A 17,405-nucleotide genomic window follows, 5' to 3' on the forward strand; every position below is an offset into this window, starting at 1 on the left:
TACACCAGAACTGAGACAGCTTAAAACTAAGGGGCGTCGCTTGGAACGTTTATACATTAAAACTGGACTTAATGTTCATAAAGATATGTACACAGATCATATGCTCTCTTATAAGAGTGCTCTTTTAACTGCTAAATCTGATTACTATTCGGATATAATTGGGATAGATGAAGGGAATACAAGGTCACGTTGAACTTTCAGCGCAGCAACTTTGCAGATACTGTTCATACACCAACAGCAACATTACACACTATTTAAAATGAAAAAAGTGAAATCACAGTAAACCACCCCTTTAAAGGAGATTTACCATATATAAAAACATCCATAAGATTGCCAGAGACTATTTTAATAGCATTCGAGTTAAGGTCAAAAATTACATTCAAAGATGGAAGAATCTTAAAGTCTCTCTTCAAGGAAGAATCTCCACAGTTAAGATTAATTTGTTACCTCTGTAACAAATTAATCTTAACTGTGACTCTCTCCCCCTCCAGGTTACTTTAAGGAGATCAACTCCATAATTTCTCATTTTATCTGGAATGATAAATGCCCCAGAATTTACACACTTACCACATTACAACATCCTAATAGCGCAGGAGGACTGGCTGTACCAAATTTTGAATTGTATCATTGGTCGTTCCAGCTTAAGGCTCTTCATAATTGGGTTGATCCTCAATCTACAGTTTCATGGAGAGTGATTGAAGCTGACAAGGTTAAACCAAATAGACTGCAAGATATGTTATTTACTGGCACAGGAAAAAAAGGTGATAATTATAAATTTGGTCCGGTTGTGGCTAATTCTATTAGAATCTGGAAATGTCTAATGTCTACTTTTTTATGCAGAAATCGTCCATTTGTCCAACCTCTCTTCTTTTGGCGTAAACACATGCGGTGATATATATGATAAGCAGGGCCTCTGTTCATTTCAGACATTAAAAACCAATTTTTTTTTTACCAGCATCCGCATATTTGGTCTTTCTTCAATTACGTTCTGCTCTCAAAGCATATTGAGTTCCTTTGGCATCTCCCATCTCCTCTCATCCTATGCGGGATTGGATTGCACCATCTTCTGGTCGGCCATCTGTTTCCTTAATATATAATATAATTATTGATTGCATTACAAAACCTCTTTCTATTAAATCAATTTGGAATCGGGAATTATCTGACCTTAATTCATCTGTCGACTTGGAGAAAGTGTGGTCTAACCTCAGCTTAACATCTAAACATCTTATTCACTTCAAAGCCATTCATAGAGCATACATAACTCCTTACAAAAGATTCAAAATGAAACTACAACCAAATTTTAACTGCCATATATGTAATGATAGAAATTAATACTTTTATTTAGCAAGGATGCTTTCAGTTGATCAGAAGAGATGACAAAGACATGTATAATGTTACAAAATATTTCTATTTAAGATAGATGCTGTTCTTTCATCATTCATTCATCAAAGAAACCTGAAAAAAATTCCACTCCGCTGTTTTCGACATAATAAAGGTTTTTTTGAGCAGCAAATCAAAATATTAGAACGATTTCTGAAGGATCATGTGACTGGAGTAATGATGCTAAAAAAAAAAATCAGCTTTGAAATCACAGTAATGACTTGCATTTTAAAATATTTTCAAATAGAAAACAATTATTTTAAATGGTAAAAATATTTCAAAATGTTATCGTTTTTGCTGTATTTTTAATCAAATAAATGCAGGCTTGGTGAGCAGAAGAGAATTCTTTAATAAAAAAAAAAAAAAATCTTACTGTTTTGACTGGTAGTGTATGTTAGCCTATAGTTTGAAGTTAAATATATTAATATTAATGAGTCTGAGATGTTTATTTGACAGTGATTTCACATTTCTTGTTTGTATTAAGGCTAAATACAAATAAAAGGTGAACATTAATTTATTTGTGCTGTTTCCCCCCCCCCCCCTAAAATATTATATAGTTTAATAGGATGAGTTCATAGACTTTGTAGGTACAGACATCTGTTGTGTTTTTTTAATAGTGTTCATATCGATATCGGAATTGTATCGTATCGACCGAAATTAAGAAATATATTGTGATATAAATTTTGGCCATATCATCCAGCCCTATATAAAGGAATGCCTTTTTTTCCCCTCCCTCTCTCTCTCCCTTTTGACTGGACTCTTTAAAGTATTGATTATGTCTTTTTTTTTTGAATGATGTTGTATGTAAAAAAAAAACAAAAAAAACAATTAAAAGTTGATAATAATAAAATATCTTAAATTGTGTCCCGAAGACGAACAAAGCTTTTACGGGTTTGGAGCGACATGGGGGTAAGTGATTAATGACAAAGTTTTCATTTTGGGGTGGAGTGACCCTTTAAAACCTACCCCATTCCAGGACAAGGCATCCAGAGATTTTTGTATTAGAATAAATGCAAATAAAACAATCTCATGTTTTTGTCTTTGTTCCTTCAGTTCTTAAGACAACAGATAGCTTAACAGTGTGCTAGACATAGGATATTTTCACAAAAATGTATAATGCAAGTATCATAGTTTTTATCAGAGTAAAATATGACATAGGCCTATAATATTAATGCTAATGATGTCACATAACAAAAGAGTCGTTTCACACTGAATGTTATTGAATGAGTCTGAGTAAAACGTCATTAAATATTCTCTTTTGATTGAGAAGTATTTACATATGTTTTCTATGTAAATATATTGAACATGTTTTCTGGTCGTGTTCTATTAAATGCATGTTAAAGGTGGCAACCGAGCTTGCGAAGGCAGATCGTGCAGCATCATGCAAACTAATTCATGCACTCTGATCTCAGTACTGTATTTCACCAATAATATGCTGAGCAAATAATTATTTAATTAATTTCAAAATTGCTCCAAGGCTGGGTTCAAATTGGGTTAAACATGCAGCACTAGTCTGCTAGATTAAACTGATATACGAACAGTCACACAACAAGCGCTCACTTTGTAAACCAAACGCTTTGTCTTAAACAGATGCGTGTGAATACCCTTGCAAAAATGATAAATTCTACACCCAACTGCATAAAACAATATGAATACATATCATGGTGTAGGCTGATGTAGTGATGAAGGAATGCTGAAAGAGGATTGCAGCTGTGATTTTGATAGCAGGCCCGGAGAGTCTTCAATGAAAGTTAACGTGAGAGTTCAGGCAAAAATATAATTTGGTGATTGAGACGTGAGTATTGACGCGACAGCTCGATGATGATGGGCATTCGGACTGATAGATAAAATAAACCTGTCTTTCTTAAATGTGTTAGTCTCTTCTTCATCTTCCTGAACAAGGACAGTTTGTAAAAACTTCTGCTTTCCTTCATGAAAGAGTAACAACTACAAGTGACACATATGCATTATAAGACAATCGAACGATATGAAACCCATAAGAAAGCACAATGATATGACTTATATCATGAAATAAAATGACATAAAAGAATTAAACTTTCTGACATTGTTCTTTGGGGAGGAACTCCATCTTTGAGTTGATCTGAATCTCAGTTGAATCTGCTGGTTTTGAAGATGAACTTTATTCACAGTGAAAACTTTAGATAATGTTTCTTTGTCATGCCCCTTGTAATGTCTGGTTAGAACAGATTTATCCAGATGATATTTTACTGCTTGATACATTATTGTCACTTTTGGTGATGACACAAATCAGACCTGAAAGTGCTGGATCTGAAGATGATCTACTTTACTGTGACTGTTTTTTGTATGTCTGCGTAGAGCAGATGAATCACTGAAACACTTCCCACATGTAGTGCAGTGATACGGTTTCTCTCCAGTGTGAATCCTCTCATGTGTTTTCAGATTTGCTGAATTACTGAATCTCTTGTCACAGTGTGAACACTTATATGGTTTTACTCCAGTGTGAATCCTCTCGTGTGTTTTCAGGTGTCCTGAATGATTGAATCTCTTGTCACAGTGTGAACACTTGTAAGGTTTAACTCCAGAGTGAATCATCTCATGCTGTTTTAAACGGCTCGCTGTAGTAAAAGTCTTCTCACACTCAAAGCACATGTACTCTCTCACACCAGTGTGTATTTTCTGATGTTCTTTCAAACTTTGTACATGTGAAAAACTCTTTCCACACAAATAACATGAAGGCTTCTCCTTTGTATGAACTCTCAGGTGATTCGTCAGGTTTGAAGCTCTCAAAAATGTTTTCCCGCATTGATCACATGTGTACAGTTTCTCTCCAGTGTGGATGTTCATGTGATGCTTAAGGGTTGATGATCGTGTGAAACTCTTCCCGCACTGATCACAAGTGAACGGTTTCGCTCCAGTATGAACTCTCATATGGTCCGTGAGGTTTCCTGTTTGTGCAAAACTCTTCCCGCACTGATCACATGTGTGCGGTTTCTCTCCAGTGTGAATTATCTCGTGTCTTTTCAGGGCTCCTGACTGACTGAATCTCTTGTCACATTGTGAACACTTGTATGGTTTCTCTCCAGTATGAACTCTAATGTGAAACTTAAGATTATATTTGCATGTCAAACTCTTTCCACACTGAGTGTAGGTGAAAGATTTCTTGGTTCTTGTTTTCCTTAAAATTATCTGTTTGCTTTGAGAGCAACTCAAAGGTTTTTCTCCAGTTTTGAAGTGATTTTTCCCCTCAGATTCACTCAATTCTTCATTGTCCTCATTTTCTTTAATCAACTCTGAAATAAAAGCAAAAACAGTTCCTTTGTCAGTAACTCGTAAAAAGACAAAATTGAACCGTGGTATAACAGTGGAAAGTACAATTGCTATACAAAATATTGATAATTTTGATGCAGTTTTATAAATACATATAGTACATTATATATTTAGTAGACACTTTTATCCAAAGCAATATACAAATGATGACAACAGAAGCAATCAAAACCAACAAAATAACAATAAAATGCAAGTTAAATGACAAGTCTCGGTTAGCCTAACACAGGTTATTATATACAGTGGGGCAAAAAAGTATTTAGTCAGCCACCATTTGTGCAAGTTCTCCCACTTAAAAAGATGAGAGAGGCCTGTAATTTTCATCATAGGTATACCTCAACTATGAGAGACAAAATGAGAAAAAAAAATCCAGAAAATCACATGGTTGGATTTTTAAAGAATGAATTGGTAAATTCCTCTGTAAAATAAGTATTTGGTCACCTACAAACAAGCAAGGTTTCTGGCTCTCACAGACCTGTAACTTCTTCTTTAAGAGGCTCATCTGTCCTCCACTCGTTACCTGTATTAATGGCATCTGTTTGAACTCGTTATCAGTATAAAAGACACTTGTCCACAACCTCAAACAGTCCAACTCCAAACTCCACCATGGCCAAGACCAAAGAGCTGTCAAAGGACACCAGAAACAAAATTGTAGACCTGCACCAGGCTGGGAAGACTGAATCTGCAATAGGTAAGCAGCTTGGTGTGAAGAAATCAACTGTGGGAGCAATTATTAGAAAATGGAAGACATACAAGACCACTGATATTCTCCCTCGATCTGGGGCTCCATGCAAGATCTCACCCGTGGGGTCAAAATGATCACAAGAACTGTGAGCAAAAATCCCAGAACCACACGGGGACCTAGTGAATGACCTGCAGAGAGCTGGGACCAAAGTAACAAAGGCTACCATCAGTAACACACTGCGCCACCAGGGACTCAAATCCTGCAGTGCCAGGCGTGTCCCCTGCTTAAGCCAGTACATGTCCGGCCCGTCTGAAGTTTGCTAGAGAGCATTTGGATGATCCAGAAGAGGATTGGGAGAATGTCATATGGTCAGATGAAACCAAAATATAACTTTTTGGTAAAAACTCAACTTGTCGTGTTTGGAGGAGAAAGAATGCTGAGTTGCATCTAAAGAACACCATACCTACTGTGAAGCATGGGGGTGGAAACATCATGCTTTGGGGCTGTTTTTCTGCAAAGGGACCAGGACGACTGATCCGTGTAAACGAAAGAATGAATGGGGCCATGTATCGTGAGATTTTGAGTGAAAACCTCCTTCCATCAGCAAGGGCATTGAAGATGAAACGTGGCTGGGTCTTTCAGCATGACAATGATCCCAAACACACCACCCGGGCAACGAAGGAGTGGCTTCGCAAGAAGCATTTCAAGGTCCTGGAGTGGCCCAGCCAGTCTCCAGATCTCAACCCCATCGAAAATCTTTGGAGGGAGTTGAAAGTCTGTGTTGCCCAGCGACAGCCCCAAAACATTACTGCTCTAGAGGAGATCTGCATGGAGGAATGGGCCAAAATACCAGCAGCAGTGTGTGAAGACTTACAGAAAACGTTTGACCTCTGTCATTGCCAACAAAGGGTATATAACAAGGTATTGAGATTAAATTTTGTTATTGACCAAATACTTATTTTCCACCATAATTTGCAAATACATTTTTAAAAATCCAACAATGTGATTTTCTGGATTTTTTTTTTCTCATTTTGTCTCTCATAGTTGAGGTATACCTATGATGAAAATTACAGGCCTCTCTCATCTTTTTAAGTGGGAGAACTTGCACAATTGGGTACTGGAACTGGCAGAGACTGAGAGAGTCCAAGATGAAGTGAGGAGGAGAAGATGGACCTGGATTGGTCACATGCTGAGGAAACATCCAACTATAGCGACTGTGCTGTTGCCTTGGGCTGGAGGCCAGAAGGAAGAAGAGAAGGACAGCCAAAAACAACATGGCGTAGAACTGTTGAAAACGAGATGGAGAGGGGTGGCCTTCATGGGAGAGAGCCAGACAAGCAGCCAAAGATAGGAGGCAGTGGAAAGAAAATGTCCAGGCCTTATGCGCCTCCTGGCGCGGAGAGGATTAAGTTAAGCAAGTAAGTTCATATCTTGTTCATAGTAGCCTGCAGGTAAATGGACAGACCCCAACATTGGCCAATCACAGCACATTAGGGCTGCCAAAAAAAATTAGAATTTCGAATATTCGTCGAATTTAAAATAAAAATCCACAATTTTTGGGGTGCGTCAGGCAGCCTTATCTGGCGCACGAGATGTGATAAAGATGTAGGTAGGTATCATTGCATTTTAGCCTATCCAGTTGAGCCCACTGGATACGTTGTTCATTTAAAATACTGCGGAAAAAGAGAAGATCAATGTGGAGATTGTTGTTTATGTCAAAACTGGAACCAAGCCATTCACATTTATCGCATTTTCAAGAGGGACATCTATCACCGTTGCACTCGTGTCTCGCAAAAGAGAGTCGGATATTTAGAAAGCCATTTAAAATTATTGCGAGTTCAACTTTGAAAAAACATCTCAACTTTATGGCGAGACGGGTCTCTCCCCATTCCACTGCATCTCATGTTTTTAAATGAAAAAAGTAATGTTACTCTTTGTGATTGGTTTTCCGTGCTTTGTATTAAACTTGTATACATGATGCTGCTTTGTTTCTAATTGTATATAACGTTAAACATTATTTTAAACATTTTTCAAAGATAGTCGTGTTATTTTATACTATGAAGAACCGTGGATTAGTAATATTTAGCTCGATGCGCCCCTCTTGTGGCCTCAGGAGAGAAGCCAAAAGCTTTTTTCCCCCAACTGAAATTATGCCTTTTAAATTAGAATATAATTTGAATTTTGATAACATTTAAGCACAAAATTCGAATTTAGTTTTTCAGCCATTTTGACAGCACATATACAGCACAAATACAGTAGTTATCATTAACTAAGCATTAGTTTCTCATGACTTCATGTGTGTGGCCCCTCAACTAAAGTGGTGTCTTGGTCCTTTTAAATATTGATAAACAGTGTGTTATTAATGATGGCATAATTGTGAAATGACAATTCAATTCAATTACGATTATCATCATAATCAACTCAATATCATGATGCAGTTTTCAAATTCAATAGCAAATTCTCAGTTTTCAATATTACTGCACATGGCTACATTTTCATATAAATTTTAAATCAAATTTATTTTGTGCAAAATTTACTTTATTTTATTTATTTTTTTGTTATATAAGCAGGTTACTTTTTAAAAACAATTACTTATTTTAAATAAGTGTTCAAGTATCCGAAAGTTTATAGACAATAGTTATGGGTTTTTCTTTTTTTTCCTCAGCATTATTATTATTTGATTATTACTGATGAGATCATAGACAGTGGCAGCTTTAACAGGCTGCATTCAGACTCATGCACAGATCTATTTCGATATATCAGATGTTTTGTCCTGCTCTGAAAACATAACTGACTGCGTGTACATCAATTTCGTATAAAAGTATTAAAAAACGCAAGTGCATTTAACTGCAGCTGCAATCGAGCTTCAAGACAAACAAACACAAAGAGCAAGTGAAAGTCTGTCAGTGCGCGAGTTTCATGCATCTAATAGTACTGCATTCCAAATGGTATAAATGAAAGAATATCTAAAGTAAAACATGGTGGGTGGAAGCACACACTGTCAAGCAATGTGCACGTGTCTCACAGCGCTAGTCACACCGCCCCCCTCGTCCATCTCCTTCAGCACCTCTGCTTGGTAGGCTTGAAGGATGGCCATGGTGTGGAGAGCCGCACCTGCCTGTCCCACCGCCGTGTAGGACATACCGATCAAAGCGGAAGTGGTCCTACATCCTCAGAGTCGGAGGCCCCGATAAACAAAATATCCTCCAACCCCAAGGAATCGGCTTCCCGTGCCTCCGGGCTGGGCGCAGGACAGCCGCAAGAAAACTCAACTGGAGAACCTGCACGGTGATGCTCGGGCGATGGAGGGAGAGAAAGTGAAAACTCTCCGTGGCCTTGAGCTCCAGATACAAACTCCAGGCTGTGGCTTCGCAGAGAGAGGAGGCCTCCGGAGCAGTGGAGAGAACGCCAGATTCACGATCAAAAACCGAAGAGAGGAATATCTGAGGGATAAGATGGCGTGGCGCGGGTCTACATCAATCAAGTATGACGTAGGGGCGGCATCTCACACCATCAGCCAATGAATTGGCGTGATTCTATACAGGCTTCAGACAATCGTCACACCCATTGCGTCAGTGCATCTATGAAAGATAACTAATGCCATGCTTCCTCATATCTAATATTCAAAAGGTAGGATGTACAGGGTGAAAAGCAATGGGCCGAGTACTGAGCCTTGCAGTACCCCTATTGAACCATATACACCTGAGTCTCTGGCCTGCTAGACAGGAGGCAGCAATATAGACTAAATTCTGTGTCTCTGGTCTGTTCAGAGGCGGCAACAACAGATACAGTCATGTGAAAGAGAAAGTAAACCTCCTTTGAATTCTATAATTTTATGTATCAGGACATGATAATATAACATATTATATAAGATAATCTAGTCCTTAGTAGTCTTTAAATTAGGTAATGGAGAAGCCATGTGTGACAAACTAAGTACACTCTTACTGTTTCTATAGGAATTTAGAGGTATTTGCTGCTAATCAAATGCCCTTGAAAAAACTCTGAGAAACTTCTCATCAGATATTGAATGTTTTCTTGGCCTTCCAGTCCTTTTCTATTCCATTAAGGTTTAAGAGAGCCAGGTTCCTGTTATTGCTCAAGTGTAATATACAGAAACCTTTTATTTCTGATTTTTTGCGCTGCACGTCACCTTGAGTTCATCACTGGACAGACCAAATGATAACTTTCCCATTCAGCCCTACATCTGGAGAGCCTCTCGTGATCAAAGTGCAGACGTGAGCTCAACATGTTTTGAGAAACCACGCAGGTCAACTTAATGCTGCGTTACGTGTGAAGTGGCCATAAAACGGCACAGTTTTTTCCAGACTCTGTGGCTGTCGAAACAAAGAGGATGAAACGCAATCATGGGCAAATGAGCTTCTCTAATACTTCTTTTGAAACTGATTTCATCATAATTGCTATTAGTGTTATCCACACAGCAAAATCCTTATTTGTTTAGTCAGCTAAGTGTGGGCCTTTGTAAAATACGCGACAAATTGCGTCCCGTATTTATTTGACACAAGACATCATTTTACCTTCAAATACAGACGATTCCATATTTTAAGGAACGGGTGGCAACCATAGTACTGTCCATCATTAGAAAGGTTAATCTTAATCTTAATCTTATAGAAAAAGTATGTGTGTTTTATCCGCTTTTTTTAGTTTCTGTAGAACTGGACATTTGAATAAGGATCAAATGACTGAGTTCAGCTTTGAGAAAGAAACCGACCTGTTTGTTCCTCAGTATCTTCTTGTTTCAAGCTGAAAACCTCTGCAATCCTGATGTCTTCACTCTCCTCTTTAATAAACGCCATCTTTATGGATCTCAGTCACTTCACCGGGAGTTTCTCTGAGAAAAATAAAGAAAAAACTAATTCTGGATGTGTCTCAGTCAGCGAACTGATTAGCCAAAAAACACTCAAAACTAGAACTACACATTACTAAAAGAACACAAATTATACCAACAAAGACATGACAGGTTTATATTTATCGTTAACGTTTGGTATTTAATGATGTTTATGCTAAATTCAGTAGATTATACTGTTATGGAAACCTTTCCAGTTGGATTGTAACAGAGCATGTGATCACTGTACAAAACATTTGATTCAACGTCCAAAAAACCCGTTTTTTTAACTAACTTATGTTAGTCATGTTGATGTGCTTTACTCACACAAATAACACTCATAAACGTTAAAGCAAGCATTACATTGTTTCATTTAATAAGAAAGTTTTTTTTTTAAATACTTGGTAAAACTATAAATTTGCATGAACGGTTCGATTTCATTTAAACACTTTAAATGTTTAAAACACAAACCTTTCTTCAGGCGAGTTACAAGTTTCGCGTTTGGTTAATGGCGCAGCCTTATGACGTCATTCAGTCATTCCAAAATAAAAGTCCCGTTCACACGCTCAAATCAGAAATGCACATAAAAATATACAAATAATAAAACACATATCTGTGGCGTTCAGAGTTGAACTCCTGCATAAATAAATGTTGGCCAATGTTAAATTCCAGTGAGAGTTTGAACTACATGACATTCTGAACAATAATGTTTGTCTGCAGAAACCATTTAAGGAGCCAGGAACTTTTTAGTTTTATTTATTCATTTATTTATTTATGGAAAGGGCTTGGTTATAATCTTTTTACAGCCACAGACACACACACACACACCGTTGTTGGCTTTTGTCTCAAGACATAGTTTGAGATGAAGAAATCACCATTGCATGCTTCTACTGCCCTACTTTCATGATATAATAGCACTGTAGCATGAACTTTTACATTTTCCATAAATTTCACATAAATTTCATATATATATATATATATATATATATATATATATATATATATGTGTGTGTGTGTGTGTGACCCTGGAGCACAAAATCAGTCATAAGTAGTGTAGCAATTTTGTAGCAATATTTGTAGCAATAGCCAACAATACACTGTATGGGTCAAAGTTATCAATTTTACTTTTATGCCAAAAATCATTAGGTTATCAATTAAAGATCATGTTCCATGAAGAGTGATCGATGCAGCAAAATTGTGAATAAAAACATCACAAAAAAAATAAATAAATAACCTTATGACTGGTTTTGTGGACCAGTGTCACTCACACACGTTTGTTTTTGTGAAAAGTGGGGACATCCCATAGGTGTAATGGTTTTTATACTGTACTTACTGTATGTGCTATTGTCCTACACCTAACCCTACCCCTTACAGGAGACTGTCTGCTATTTAAGATTTTCAATACACTCCATTCTGTGTGATTTATAAGCATTTTGAAAAGTGGGGACATGGGGTAATGTCCTGAAAAGTCACCTTCTTCTTGTAATACCTGTCATACCCTTGTTATTATACACATCTATGTTCTCATTTGTCACAAACACACACACACACACACACACGCACATATATATTTCAATCATGATAACTCTCTGAAGATTTTAGCATGGTGATGGATATGATAATGTTAATGTATTTGGTCTTGGTGGAATAGATCTGCTACGCTGCTGCTGGTTATTGCTGAAGTTGTAGATTAGTACAGGACCTTGCTACTGCCAATACATACACCGATACGATACGCTGCTGTGAGTATTTAAGACATACTGCTGTGGCAAGAATATAAAATAAGATGAAAGCAGGATGATCCAGACCTACAGACATTGGTTTTGACATCCCACTGAGAGAAGATGTGAGAAAAGTCCCTTCTCAGCTAACCACTGTCCCTTCACCATCGTCCTTCACTCAGCTTACTCAGAATGATCAATAATATCATGTTCTACATGAATGCGAGTGATATTTACAGTCATGTTTGGTATCATTTGAATTGTCTCAGGGCGACTGGTACAATGGTCTCAATCTTACAAGATGTATACTAAAGAGTAATACAGATCATAAGAACTGCCATATGTCCCAAAAGGTGTGAACTCTCAAGTCTTGGACTTGATTAATGCAAATTCCAATTGTTAGTTCCAGTCTTCATTTCGGGGCATGTTTGTCTTGTTCTGGGTACTTAAAGAAAATCTGTCGAGAAGTTCAGGGCGCTTCTGTAGTGTACAGTGTGTACACTTTGTACTATGTATTGTTCTGAGATCAGGTATGCATCTTTTACTCTTAGATTTATCTTTGAGAATCTGGTGATTTGATATCTTTGAATTGGCATGATGCATATTTACCTGACTGATAATAAATTGTTAAATTTGATTCCATTCTGTTTACTCAGTAATTATTGACTCAAGTAGATTGCATTGTATCCTTGTTACCGTATTTCCTGCGTCAGGTTAGTAACGGACTAAAATCATCTAGCAGTATCCCATCAGCATACAGATCTACATTTTGAGGTACTCATTCCTCGTAGTAACACAGCTTGTTTTATTAAGTTACTAACTTAACTAGCTTCACGTCGTGCCTAACAACGCCCCTTAGCTGTTATAAATTCACTGTAAACCATGGCTTCTTGGGGCTTACTGCTTTAATAAAACATGCATTTAAGAGTTCTTGTTAGAAGCATAAAATTGCCTGAACAGTTTGGATTGACTTAAACTCTTCAAATGCTCAAAACACAAACATTTGTTGAGCTGAATCACAAAAGAGCAGGAGCGCGGCAAAAAATCCAGAAAAACGCATTTCAAAAGTTATAAATTGATTTGCATTTTAATGAGTGAAATAAGTATTTGACCCCTTCACAAAACATGACTTAGTACTTGGTGGCAAAACCCTTGTTGGCAATCACAGAGGTCAGACGTTTCTTGTAGTTGGGCTCCAGGTTTACACACATCTCAGGAGGGATTTTGTTGCTTGTGAGAAATTGATTGTTGTCCGTTAATTTGCTTTGCTATTTGTTCGTATTACTGACTCCCGCCTGTTCTTTGACCTTGATTCTGGATTGCCCATGCTTGGACTCATTTGCTATCCACTGTAAATAATTGTACATAGTAACTTTGGGGAGGTATTGATTGGTTTACAAAGAAATGTAGAAAATACAAAAGATTAGGCTACAACACTGTATAACATCATTGAACTAAATTATGCACATGTATATCACATTTCTTATTAATATACATTTGTTAACGGTAAATATTAAAAATAAAGATGCACATTACAAATACGTCGTTGTAGCCTAAATGAGAAACTGATGAGTCGTGCAGCAGTAATAACGTAAGATAACAGATACAATTTAAAGCAAAATTAAAAAATTTAAAAGCATTTTAAAGCATTTAAAATTTAGAAGTTAATTAAATGTCAGTAATGAACTGCACAAATTATAGCGATAACGAAGAGGCGTACAGTAGGCTATGTGGATATACAGTATACAACTCCCCATCAGTAGTTCTATACTGCCACCTGTTGGCGTAGTTGTGTAACTTGAGAACAACCTTTGTTATGTCGAGATCACGAGAAAAATAAGTCATGATAACGAGAAAACAACTTTTTGTTATGTCCTAATTTTAATTTTCCCGTGATCATGAGAAAAAAATAATAATGCATGGCCACTTAGAACATCTGTAGATTACAGAGAAAAAACAAGAGAAGATGATACAGTGATATCAGTATCGCTGCTCCCTATACACAGAGTACGTAGTTTGCGTAGGGCACCAACTCCCAGGGGGGGCACCATCCCAGTTTCTCAACAACAACAAATTTTTTTTTTAAGAGTAGGCATTCAAAAACAGGACCAATTCAGCAGATTGAAAGTGATAATGTCTGTCAGTTTTACTGGAATCCATCTTTTCGTTGTGTTCCTCGGGAGAAGAAAAATGACAATTATAATCATGACAACACTGGGCGAAACTGTTGAAGTGTCTCGAGTCAGATATGATTGTGTAATTCTTACCTGTAAGAAGGCGTGATGGTGTTAAAACTAAAATGCTCCTGCAGTAATCTGAAAGTGAAAATCACAGTAAAGCACATGTTGATGCAGTACTTCAGCAATCATCATTTCACTTGAACACAAGTCTACAGTTGGCCACAAACAGGTTAATGTTTACACCTCACCGGAAGTGCTGTTTCATTCTTCCTGTATCTATCTTCTGTGTATTATTCACTCCAGATTCTGAGAAATCCAGAGCATTTTGCTTCATTATTTTCATTCTCATGTTGTCACCATGTCTTATTATAAATGCTGTCGACCTAATCAACATTTTACATCAAATCAATGGCTTAGCCATTTAACATGGGATATTGTTTTAGATTTTAAAAATGTATGCTGTGCTGCAAACATGCAGTTCATATTTAATATTTTTTAGTACAGTGGTAAAGGGAAATGTTACCATATTACAGGTGAGACTAAATGTTTCATAATTAATAAACTTCACAATGTTATCCATGTGTTTTCCGGTTTATTATTGTAAAGCTGCTTTCAAGCAATCTGTTCTGTGTTAACACTATATCGAGGGCTGAGACCCAGAAGGACGTAAGAAACATTTCACCAACTTTACAGGAGGCCCAACACAAAAATGTACCACAGTTTGATCAGATTTTTTGTACTTATTTTAATCATTTATAATAAAAATGTGTACACACATGGATGACATTATACTTATTGAACACTATTTTAACATTTAATCAGATTTTTTTTGTTTGTTTTTTTTAAGTCACATGGCGCCTTTTTAGTAACAATGTTTTATTCAATTTTGTATATAAAAACATGGGCACATCTACTAACAATATGAACAAAACACTGCATTAATAAGTTTAAAAGAAATAAAAATCCATTGTGATAAAATAAAGTATGAAGGTGCGTTCACACCAGACGCGAATGAAGCGTTAAGCGCGAGTGATTTACGTGTTAAGTCAATGCAAAGACGCGAATAGACATCTTGCAGTGCGGTTCGCGCGAATGAGGTGGCGCAAGTTGAAAAATCTGAACTTTGGCGAAAATTCGCGCCACGTTAACCAATCAGGAGCTTGCTCTAGTAGTGACGTGATTACGACGTAGCGAGGGAGGCAGAAATCAGAAACAACAATGAAGGACAAAATCATCGTCGTTGTATGTGGATACCTGAGCTGTACGATACATCTTCGTACTTTTATAGAAACAGGAATAAAAAGGATCTTGCTTGGTGTGTTACTTTGTGCACAACATAGTAAATCATAATTTATAGCCTATTTGTTACATAAAAATATTATTTCTATGTTAAGACTAGAATAGGCTACTTATGGCAAACATTTGTACATTCATTCTAATTATATCCTATTGCAAATACACTCACAATAGTATAGTAAAAAATAGTTATTTGTGATTGGACCAGTGTAGTATAATGAGACCGGAGCCGCCTGGCAGAAGCCCCTCCTTGACGCGAATTCGCATCTGTTGTGACTTGAATTTCACGCGCGAATGAAGCGAGTAAACTCAAAATGTTAAAGATTTATTCGCGCAAGTCGCATCTGGTGTGAACGCACAGTCACATAAAAAGCCCTTACATCAACTTGAATTGAAGTCATCATGATTGAATGTAATTGAATTTTACCGAAAACGTAATCTCAATTGAATCGGCGATTGAAAAGTCTTTACATATGCCTTCCCTAGTGAAAAATAAATATATAAAAAATGTATTTAAAACATACATTAATTTCATGCTATACTAAGATGTGCTTGACAGATTGTGGTGTGGAAAATTGTGCACTTATGGTTTTAATTTTATTAATGAAGAACATGGCAAAGTAGTTAGCTGTTAGAGTTAATAAAGGAGGGGGAGGAGGAGGACAAAGGAGGGAGGAAAATCTTTTAAAGAGCATGTGAGTGTTAGACGAATTGTTAATTTTGTTATGATAGTATGTCCTTTTAGCAGTGGAGACATTAGCAGAGAAGGAAGAGGGGAGTGACTGATACACATTAAGGTCAGTAGGATTTTTTGATTTGCGCCACACCCTTTCAGCAGCCCTGAGTTTAGAACGATGACCACGGGCATCCAACAAAGGTCTTCGGCCTTGTCCCTTAAGCCCAAACTACACTTTTTACGCGTACGTGAGTTGCGTCATCAGAACAGTACGTGCACAACCTGATATTGCCGAGTGCGACGTGTTAAAGGAACAACATTGTGATTAACCAATCAGATTTCAAGAACCAGTTTATAATTTTTGTGAAGTTCAGGATTACAATCAGTGTTTGGTGCCTGTACATCAGTGTAATTCATCTATCAGTTCCTCTGATTTTAGGGTTTACTCACGGGTAAGGTTAGGTTTAGGTGTAGGAATATGGTTAAAATTATATTTTTGGATTAACATGTTGTTCCAGGGTCAACAAAATATGCTGACCCAGGAACACGTCTTACTCGGCAATATCAGGACATGCACAGTATGCGCACCAACCAATTTTTGTAACCGCGCGTACTTTGTACGCTCAGGTCGCACATGTGCACTGAAGTTATTTTGCAGTAATCAGTTTTTCCACACGGAAATCTTTATTGCTTTTGTCAGCAGAGAAGAGTGTCAGTGTGACAGAAAGGAGAAATAACACGTCAGTCTCTTCCTGGGTCGGAGTGGGACTCATTTTCAGCCCTGGAGTTTCATGACTTTAGTTCACGACCGACTAGATTAAAATAATACAATTAAAACCTCAGTATGTATGTCTGCCATAGTGCACTGTTCTCTGCAGCCTTGTAATTCATTGTATTTTTGCCTGCATCTCCAACAACTGGCGTTTTTTTTTTTTTTTGGCAAAGTGCTGCTGTCGGGGGAGTCAAAATATAATTATGTCATCATTAGGGTTGCCATTTAACTTCAGAAATGGAAAATAATGTACATTTGTGATTCTTTATAAGAAAATAAGGGACCAAATAAGGGAAACTCCAAATATGTGTACTGTACCACAATGTATGTCTGCAGTTAAAAAGTTCTCAGAAATCATCACATTTGTTTTGCTTAATTACAATCGTCATCCATCTAAATTTTGCTGGTAAGATACTGGTTCCCTCTCGAGCTCCACTCGATATTATGAAGCTTCCTCTCTGCTATGGAAACTCTTTCCCTTCCAACCTTTCCTGAAGTTATATTGGCTCATGCTAGTCCAATTGACTGGCTAATTTTTACAAAGTA

At 37.1% G+C, this 17,405-nt stretch overlaps 2 protein-coding genes across 2 annotated transcripts in view; one reads left to right on the top strand and one right to left on the bottom strand.

Annotated features, from left to right (window-relative positions):
- LOC131536473 (gastrula zinc finger protein XlCGF57.1-like) overlaps positions 1-17,405 on the top strand; it is a 298,340-nt gene that overhangs the window by 148,961 nt on the left and 131,974 nt on the right. The window lies entirely within an intron of this gene.
- On the bottom strand, positions 1,019-10,776 carry LOC131536534 (zinc finger protein 239-like). Its single transcript, XM_058769534.1, has 3 exons — positions 10,686-10,776; positions 10,101-10,220; positions 1,019-4,652 (listed from the first exon to the last, which is right to left on the bottom strand). Exons 2-3 carry the CDS (start codon positions 10,183-10,185, stop codon positions 3,649-3,651), a joined length of 1,089 nt encoding a protein of 362 aa, XP_058625517.1. The 5' UTR covers positions 10,186-10,220; positions 10,686-10,776; the 3' UTR covers positions 1,019-3,648.

The sequence above is a fragment of the Onychostoma macrolepis genome, chromosome 03 (assembly GCF_012432095.1).
Source record: "Onychostoma macrolepis isolate SWU-2019 chromosome 03, ASM1243209v1, whole genome shotgun sequence".
Lineage (NCBI taxonomy): Eukaryota > Metazoa > Chordata > Actinopteri > Cypriniformes > Cyprinidae > Onychostoma > Onychostoma macrolepis.

Bases quoted from the DNA above. Each gene is read 5' to 3' on its own strand.
- LOC131536534 (XM_058769534.1), bottom strand. From the start codon at position 10,185: ATGGCGTTTATTAAAGAGGAGAGTGAAGACATCAGGATTGCAGAGGTT. The intron at 4,653-10,100 runs GTCGGTTTCTTT...CTTTTATTTCAG, and splicing joins AGATACTGAGGAACAAACAG to AGTTGATTAAAGAAAATGAG.